The following is a 9,945-nucleotide window of genomic DNA, read 5'->3' on the forward strand; positions in this document are numbered from 1 at the left end:
GACCAACTTCTACGTATGAGACTGGAAAAGCTGAACTACGAAGCGCCATAGTTGATCACTGGGCATCTATTTTCTAGGAAAATTTGTAATTGATTTCAAATCTATAATTTTCCACTTGTGCCAAGAGAATTTTTTTCAATTATGCACTAAAATATACTAAATTTGGGAAAGACTAAATGTTGATTTTCGTATACAGAATACTGATAATGGGAGTAGTTGCAGCAGCGGTTTTGTTTTTTGTTTTTTGTTTTTTTGGAAAGACAAACCCTGTACACGTTGGAGGACTTCACTCCAAATTTTATTAAATCGGCAGTGGTTAAAATTGTTCAACTTGACTTGTCTCTCATGGGCTAAAGCTCCTCGTAATAAGGAAAATTGGGAGTTGTTGTTAGAATGGGGGATAGATCACGGACGTTTGCTAGATTGATCTTGGTTGAATTCTGTCTGTTTTGTTTGTTTTCACATGCATAGTATTGTATAATGGGTATAGCTTGCTCCAGATTTTTTGTTGTAGTAAGAGGTTTTGCTCCTTTGTAAAGCTTATGTTCCAATGATAAACGGGAAGATGTTTCATTTGCTCAAAAAATAAAAAGAACAAAAAATCTCTAAAGAATTGTTCAAGGATGGCAGTTTTCTTTGTTTTCTAGAATTTCAGACTTGTATATCGTCAAAATCCAAACAAAAATTAAGGGCCATACGTTTTCAATGAACTAGATATTTCCAAATGAATTTTATCCTTGAGTGCACTAATTCTTAGTTCTTTAAACTACAATTGTCCAAATGATCGACTATTCATCGCTTTTGAATGTATCTAGAAGTATGACATCACATTGCTGAGAACATATATTTAGATCCATGAAGCTAAGTTATGGAGCAGCAAGTTGAAATTCAGGGAAAAAATGAGTTGGATGATATGAGGAGAGAAAATGTAAATAAGAGGTCCCCATTTCGAGATCTTCCATTTACACTAAAAAGAAAAGTTAAAATTTTTATGGCTAGAAATTTTCAGGGAGACTAATTCAACAATGGACTTCTGTGAGCTGTGCTTGGCTTAAGCCGCACTTGCCGAGAGGGAGACAGAGTACCTGTCACATTTCTCAATTCTTTCCTTTTCTACGGAAGCTTCTTCCTTTTTCCCCCTTCCTCTTCTTCCCAAAAAATGGAGAAAATTGCCGTTGGATTTTGATGTAAGTGATTATAATTTATAAGCGTGGTTTCCTTTAATTTAATAAGATAATAGTGAACATGAGGAGAAAATGAACTGATTTTTTTTTTCTTATCTTAATTTTTAGGCAAGGAGGTTTGCCCTGCCAAATTCTGAGCATATTTTTGTATCCCCAACAAACACGTGAAGTGGAATACTATCGTAACGTGTACTAGCAAAAGCCACATAGTTTTGTCATTCATGTTACGCAAGTGGCCCAATTAGGTTGCGTTTGATAAAAGTTAAGTGTGAAAATTGAAGTCTAAAATCTAAAATTTGAATTTGAATCCGTTAAATTATTGAGTTGTTAAGTATTAAATTTAATATATTTGAGTACATATCACATTCAATGATAAGTGAATAGCTTATCACTTAATTTTGGGAATAAGTTTTGTCTAGAAAATTCAGTGATGTTCAATCTTTGGTTATCAAACGGTCTGAATATATTAAGATTTGAATTTATTAAATTTAAGTGTTGAATTAAATTATCAAACAGGGCTTTAATCCTTTCTTAGCTTTTCCAAAACTGACTACCACTTATATTGCTATGTAAAAGTGTTTCTTTTCTTTACCATTTGACCTAAAATTATTCTCATACAGGTTCTACACTATTTTATTTCATGAATTGTAACTGACAAATTGATATGCCTCATATTTTTGAGTGCTTAAACTCAAATGCAAGTGTGAAGTGTGACTAAAACATAGTTAGGCAAGTTAATGTATTAATGAGAACTAAATTAAATAGGGTGGCGGACAGTTTGGTAAAGGTGGGTGCGTCCAGCCATAACCGGAATGTCACCATTTATGATGAGTTCAATGCAATTCCAAGACAGATGCGAGGGAAAATTCGCATAGACAAATTAGACATGCCTTCCCTTAAGCGGAGGAAAGTAGGCTAACCTAGGAGGTTGGCTAATTTGGGATTCTTTAGAAAGAAGTAAAAGATAGATTTACTGCTTCAAATACAGGAGATGGTGCTCTCGTACCAGTTGCTTTGCTCTTTAAAAAAAAAAAAAAAAGAGCACTAAATTAAATGCTGTAGACAACTTCAAGTCATAAAAATACACACAACAGTTGTGACTTGTGATTCTACATTATTCAATTCCAAAATTATTGATATCAATTGATCAAAATCAATCTTTCACAAATACCATTCTAGAAACCAAGAACAAAAATTCCCACTTATTGACACTGTCAAAGTCAATGCACAAATTAAAGTCAAACGTGATTTCTGTTTTCATTCATTAGTCAACTTAAATTTTTTCAACAATAACAGCTCTCCCTTCTTCACACAAGCTGATCCATTTTCCAGTTCTCCTCCCTATATATACCCTTTTTTCTCAAACAGCTTCTGCCCACATCCATTTCTCTTCCTTCAAGCACAAAAATGAAGAATTTTCCAACCATCATTTTCTCCATTATGGTTCTTGTCGGAGCCTTCCCACAGCTGATTTCAAGTCAAAACTGTGGCTGTGCACCAAACTTATGCTGCAGCAAATTCGGCTATTGCGGCACCAGCAACGACTACTGTGGCCCCGGCTGCCAATCCGGCCCTTGCACTGTGGCACCCAGCGGTGGTAATAATGGTGCTTCAGTTGCTGGTATTGTCACGGACGCTTTCTTTAATGGGATTGCTAATCAAGCTGCTTCGGGTTGTGCTGGAAAAGGGTTCTATACTCGATCGGCATTTCTTGAAGCTCAGAAGTCGTATTCTAAGTTTGGAACTGCTGGTTCTGCTGCTGATTCTAAAAGGGAGGTTGCTGCTTTCTTTGCTCATGTCACTCATGAGACTGGACGTAAGTGTTTTCAACAACTCAACCAAAGAGAATTACTTTGGAACTTTCTATAAAATATTTTTAGTAACTTTTCTAAATGTTGGTACAGTAATATATAGATTATTTTTCTGGACTCACACTTGGATAAGTCCCATGTTCAAAAATTCAATAGTCCAAATTGTGTCAAACCACTTGGGAGATAGTATAGCACACTTTGGTCTATTGGATTTTTGAAAATCGGATGTACCCAAGTTTTGACTATTTTTCTTTGCAATATTATCCAAGAACTTTCTTCAAAAACTAAAACTTTAACAAGAAATACTTATTATTGTAATAATTTATCATGAATATGAGTGCCACTTATAACTGGATAGAGAAATTATTACTTTCCGTTCTTTTTACTTTGTTGTAGTAGTCAACTTTATAATTTAGTAAGCATGTGATTACTTACAACTTTGTAAATTTTAAATCACTTGTGGTCTATTCATAAATATTGATGGCTCTTCTTTTCTTTTCTTTTTTTGGCAAAATAAACCAAGCTTCAAAAATTTTCTATTTAATTATCATTAGTTTTATTGAAGTCAATTTCTAGTAATTTTATTATTTAGTGATTGGTGTTTTATTTCATAATTAATCGTGTTGTTTCTTATTCAATGATTCTCATAAATTAGCACTAGAGTATTAGGTGGAGTATTTTCTAAAAATTAAGAGAGCCTAAAATAGTCTATAGAAAATTTATTAGATTTTTATTGTGGTGAGATTTTCTTCTTTGTTTGAAATATTAATGACATTTTGAGTTAAGTTATTTATTCTCTTTTCTCCCACATAAATATTTTTGTTTGTGATTCTTAAATCCTTTCAATTCTATAATTTTGCAATTAATTGTTATTAGAACTCATAAAATTTGTTTTCTACATTTTTCATTATCATATCATCCGACAATCCTTGTCTTACCTAACGTCCATTTTTTCCTTTTTTGGCAATTCGACGGAATGATAACTAATACCACTTCTCTATATCATGCAGATATGTGCTATATAGAAGAGATAAACGGCGCGTCCAGAAACTACTGTGACAAGAGCAACACTCAGTATCCATGTGTGCCAGGCAAGGGGTATTACGGCCGCGGTCCACTACAAATATCATGGAACTACAACTATGGACCAGCAGGACAAAGCATTGGGTTCAATGGACTAAGTCAACCTGAACTTGTAGCCAGAGATAACGTTATTTCGTTCAAAACTGCCTTGTGGTTTTGGATGAACAATTGTCATTCTCGTATCATTTCCGGCCAGGGTTTCGGGGCTACAATTCGTGCCATTAATGGTCAGCTTGAATGTGACGGTAAAAATCCAAACACTGTTAGTGCTCGTGTTGGGTATTATACTCAATATTGTCGCCAACTGGGTGTTGATCCTGGTCCGAATCTCAGATGCTAGGGTACTTCTGGAGAGCCGAAAGTGCTCGGAAGCGAGTAATATGTTGAGCTATAAAGGCTTAAAACTGATTGGAAATTAATAAAAATTAGCAAAAGGTGTTTACCTTTCTTGCTCTTTACAAGCGAAAGTTGTTAAGTTTTGAAATCATATAATTGATTTTGTTGGTCTTGTTTCGATTTCTTGGACTATTTACGAATAGGCATGTTCCAGTTTTGAACCCTTGATCATATTTGTCGAGCTTTCGACTTTGGTGTTTCCACTCTCAACATGCCTCTCCATTGAAGTTTCCTCACGTCTTTCATTTACTTTTCATGTTTCAATATGCTATTGGCAATTTTAGCCGTGATGTTTCTCAAGGTATGATATTTGAGGATCATAACTATAATTATCAAATGCAAGGGTCTAAATGCACCAATGTTAAGGCAATTAATATTGGGAGTAAACCGAAGCATAAGAGACTAAGGAACAGAGATCGCTATTATACCGAAGTACAAAAAACTTGTGAATAAGATCTAATTCAACTGGCTGAAGTGACTAATTAGGGAATTATGAGGTCTTTGGTTCAATTCTGTTTTATTTTTCTGCCACAAAAAGGCCAATCAATAATTCATCTGCACACGCTTGGTGAGTCAATGAACGACAAGAAACAAATAACTTTCATTTGTAAAGTCTATGAGAATTTGGGGAAACTTATGCTTCGAAAAGATTTTTTTTCAGCTCATGGTAGAAACCAAAAAATTGGGCAGCATAATAAGCCCTCGAGTAGTAAATGTAGTTTTTATATTGGTATCATTTCCTATACGCTACCAAAATTTTACCAATTAATTCATATAGTATGCAATAAGAACTCTAAAGGAAAAAAAAAAGGACTATGCATTTTATTTAGGATTCTATATTTATCAACTGGATAAAATTTGATCATTTGAGTTCTTTTCACTACAACAGTTTGATAAAATTTTATATGTCCAATACTTTGCATGATAAGGTAAAGATCGTGCTTTAATTGTAAAGCTTACACCCTTTAAAATGTTTTTTTTAAGCCAAATGAAAAGTATTTGTAGTAGGGCAGCCCGTGGATCTAGAATGGTACAAATATCATCTGTGTTCGGACTCAAATACGAGACTGAAATAGGACTACAACAGAGTTAGGCTTTATTAACATCAGATGATACAGACAACATCAAGTTATCTTTTTTGCACGCATTATATTTGTGACTTGTGACTTGTACTCACAATTGTTGATATCAATTGGCCAAAATTTTTCTTTTCCACAATTCCCATTCCGAATGTCAAGAAAGAAGGTTGCTACTTTTTGACGGTGCCAAAGTCAATAGATTAATTGAAAGTCAAGCACTAATATTGCATTTTATATCCATTCCATTCAGTGCTCAACTTCAAGATTTCCAACAATAGCAGTTCTCCATACTTCACACAAGCTGATCACTTTTCCAGTTCTCCATGCTATAAATATCCTTCTTACTCAAACAATTTCTGTCCACATCCTTTTCTCCTTCTTCAAGTGCAGAAATGAAGAATTTTCTAATCATCATTTTCTCCATTGCAGTTCTTGTAGGGTCCTTTTCCCAGCTGATTTCAAGCCAAAACTGTGACTGTGAACCAGATTTATGCTGCAGCCAGTGGGGCTATTGTGGCACCAGCGACGACTATTGTGGCAAAGGCTGCCAGTCCGGGCCTTGCACCGCTTCATCAGATGGTGGTAATAATGGTGTTTCAGTTGCTGATGTTGTGACAGACGCTTTCTTTAGCGGGATTTCCGATCAAGCTGGTTCAAGCTGTGCTGGAAAAGGGTTCTATACTCGATCGGCGTTTCTTGAAGCTCAGAATTTGTATTCTGAGTTTGGAACAGTTGGTTCAGTTGATGATTCCAAAAGGGAGATTGCCGCCTTCTTTGCTCATGTCACTCATGAGACTGGACGTAAGCTTTGAACAACTCCACCAAGGAGATTTAGTTTTTTTGAAATTTTTAGTAACTTTTCTACGTCTTAGATCCTATTTACTAAATCTTTGTACAGTTCTACATAGGATGTTGTCCTGTGCACTATTGTCCAAGAACTTTCTTCAAAGATAACGACATTAATATGAAATACTTTCTATTGTCAAATAACTTAAAATGACATAACTGAAAAAGAAAAAAAAGAAATTTATCATGAGGGTGTGTCTCTTATAACTGGGCAGAGGGGTTATTGTTTTCCTTTTTTTTTTCTACTTTGTTGTATTGATTATTTATTTAGTCTGTGATTACTTATAACTTTATAATTTCTTTATCACATATGGTCCCTTCTTAAATATTGATGACATTTTTTGGGGTTGTTCTTGATTGATTATTATAACTGACTATAGATTCTGATTTTAAATAATTTTTTTATGTTCTCATTTATTTTGTATTTAGATTATAGATTTTTTAATAGTAAAAGTATCTAAAATCCATAATGTATCAATGAGTGGCTTTCATATAAGCAATTGAATGCACTGATAATTGATACAGACTTCTCTATATTGTGCAGATATGTGCTATATAGAAGAGATAGACGGCCCTTCCAAAGACTATTGTGATGAGAGCAACACTCAGTATCCATGTACTCCAGGCAAGGGTTATTATGGTAGGGGTCCAATACAAATATCATGGAACTTTAACTATGGACCAGCAGGTGAAAGCATAGGGTTCGATGGACTAACTGAACCTGAAACTGTGGCCACAGATAATGTTATTTCATTCAAAACTGCCTTGTGGTTCTGGATGAACAATTGTCATGATCTTATCACTTCTGGCCAGGGTTTTGGGGCTACAATTCGTGCCGTTAACGGACAGCTTGAATGTGATGGTGCAAATCCGGACACTGTTAGTGCTCGTGTTGAGTATTATGCTGAATATTGTAACCAGTTGGGTGTTGATCCCGGTGATAATCTCAGATGCTAGGGTACTTGTAAGAGTGGAAACAGGAAATAATGTTGATATATACAGGTGATTGGAAACTAATACAAATTAGCGGAAGTTGTGTACCTTTGTAGTTCTTTGAAGGGAAAATGGGCAATTTCATCCTTAAACTTTTTTAATAATGCTGATTTAGTTCCTAACTTTTATTTCCAACCAATATGATAATTGAACTTATTTTGCAGCTCCAATTAAGGTCTTAAGTAGTGGCACCACTACTTAAAACCGATTTTACTCATAATTGACTAACTAAATAGAGGTATTATGAGAACGGCACTCACGAGACTGTAATAAAATAAGCAAATCGTGTAAAAAATCACCAGATAAAACTTTTAAACTATGTAAAAAATTACCAAATAAAACTTTTTAAAGTTTATTCTTGTGACTTTTTACACGATTTGGTTGATTTATTACAATTTCGCGAGTGACGTTTTCAAAATATCCTTCTTTAGTTAGTCAATTAGGAGCCAAATTGCCTGCGGGCACCCGCACCTCGAAGGTAGAAATGGGGCGGGGGATGGGGTGGGGCAGAGGCAAAATATTTCCCCCCGCATTAAAACAGGGCGGGGGGTGGGGAAACATACACCCGCCCCGTACCCCGCATACAATAATATATATATATATAAAATATAATTCTCAATTTTCTAAAGATGCACCCTTACTTACAAGTACAACGTTAGTCAGTGTCAATGGCCGTCGCAACAACTGAAGAAATTTCTTGCACTACTGTTGATTTGTTTCTAACATCCCCCCAAAGACTAAGCTATCTAATTCCAACCTGTTTTGCTCCTAACCCTTTTTTATTTCGATTGGTTCCCTTCCTTCGCACTGAATGTAACTTGACTTGTTATGCTTTATTTCCATCTTGACAGCTTTTTAATCTTATTTAATATTATTTACAATTGTATTATTGTAAATAAACATTTATGATAAGTTGATTTCTTCCCTCGCGGGGGACCGTGGGGGCAACGGGGCAGGGGCGAGGGACGCCAGGAGTTATTTGACAACGGGGCGGGGGGTAGGGGAAGGATCCCCCGTCCCATTGCCACCCCTATCCTTAATTAGAACTACAAATTAAGTTCGCACATCAAAATGATCAGAAATAAAAGTTAAAAACTAAATTGACACTAGTAAAATATTTAGGGACGAAATTGGTCATTTACCCTTCTTTGAAAACAAAAGTTGTGAATTTGAAATCGGATAAGTGATTTCAACTCAACTTCTTGGAGTATCTGCAATTATTAGATTCCATTTTTGATCCCTTATCATGTTTGACTTTCTTGTTTCATTTTCAACGCATTTCTTTGTCAATGATTTGGTGATCACATCTTTCATTTATAGGTTTTTCTAACCGGTACTAATAAGGTACTCGTTAATATTCACCTAACCTACTATATATATATACATCTATTAACAATTATTAACTTTTCTTGCATTTATATATTTTCCTTATTTAATTTTATCTACTCTCTCTTGTATTTATTTACTTTTCTTAATTAATTTTACATTTCAAAAAACATGACACCTGAGTTATATTTTAACGGTTCTCTATGGACACCTATTAGACAGACCCTTTATTTATTATTATTATTCTTTTTCATATTTTCATATGCAATTGAATGCACTGATAATTGATACAGACTTCTCTATATTGCGCAAATTTGTGCTACATAGAAGAGATAGACGGCCCCTCCAAAGATTACTGTGATGAGAGCAACACTCAGTACCTATGTGTGCCAGGCAAGGGATATTACGGCAGGGGTCTATTACAAATATCATGGAACTTTAACTATGGACCAGCAGGGGAAAGCTAGGGTTCGATGGACTAAATGAACCTGAAACTGTGGCCACAGATAATGTTATTTCTGTACGCGATTAAATTTCAAGTCTGCAGAAACAAGAAATATACACGACAAATATGTGATATATAAATTTAAGAAAAATATGTAGGTACAATCTCTGGAAGTTTCTCGAACTTATGGAGAGCTTCCTTCGATTCTTCTCCTCGAACACCAATCCAAGGGCTTCGCAGCTTGTTCTTGGATCAACCACCGACTCTTTCAAATCTTGATATGGAAGATTTGAAGAATTTGAAAATATTTGGAGGCTCAAACCTTGATATGCGAAAGACTTGGAGAGCTTGAAGATCCAACCCTTCGTAGCTTGAAACCTCAATACTTGAGTGTATGAGATGCCTCTTGAAGTCTCTCTGTGTATCTGTGTGTGTGTATCTGTCCTTGATTTGGTTTGAGAGACCCCTATTTATAGCTGTAGCAAGAGGTAGAGGTTGAAGACCTGTGTACCACTTTATTTGTCTTGCAAGACGTGCAGTCATATTAGGACTGTGCTAGTCAAATACTATCTCTTCATTTTATTTATTTATCAATAAAGAGATAGGTAATTTCCCGATTGGCCAAGCCTGTGGGGACAAGTGACGTGGCGCAGTCTGATTGGACAAACCATTGCAGATCAAACGACTCCAAATATTATCTCTTTAATAAGAAATAAATATTTAAATAACTATGCAATAGACATGTGATATGATATGATTTGGTTGGCGGAGATATCCCTGCA

The 9,945-nt window shown here is 35.2% G+C and overlaps 2 protein-coding genes across 2 annotated transcripts; both read left to right on the plus strand.

Annotated features, from left to right (window-relative positions):
• The first annotated feature begins 2,548 nt into the window (after positions 1–2,548).
• LOC113764691 (endochitinase EP3-like) lies at positions 2,549–4,539 on the plus strand. Its single transcript, XM_027308659.1, has 2 exons — positions 2,549–3,000; positions 4,006–4,539. The coding sequence occupies exons 1-2, from the start codon at positions 2,592–2,594 to the stop codon at positions 4,416–4,418; spliced, it is 822 nt and encodes a 273-aa protein (XP_027164460.1). The 5' UTR covers positions 2,549–2,591; the 3' UTR covers positions 4,419–4,539.
• Positions 4,540–5,844: 1,305 nt separating this feature from the next.
• Positions 5,845–7,432, plus strand: LOC113764696 (endochitinase EP3-like). Its single transcript, XM_027308663.1, has 2 exons — positions 5,845–6,354; positions 6,944–7,432. The coding sequence occupies exons 1-2, from the start codon at positions 5,946–5,948 to the stop codon at positions 7,354–7,356; spliced, it is 822 nt and encodes a 273-aa protein (XP_027164464.1). The 5' UTR covers positions 5,845–5,945; the 3' UTR covers positions 7,357–7,432.
• The last annotated feature ends 2,513 nt before the right edge of the window (positions 7,433–9,945 follow it).

The sequence above is a fragment of the Coffea eugenioides genome, chromosome 3 (genome assembly GCF_003713205.1).
Source record: "Coffea eugenioides isolate CCC68of chromosome 3, Ceug_1.0, whole genome shotgun sequence".
NCBI classification, from domain to species: domain Eukaryota; kingdom Viridiplantae; phylum Streptophyta; class Magnoliopsida; order Gentianales; family Rubiaceae; genus Coffea; species Coffea eugenioides.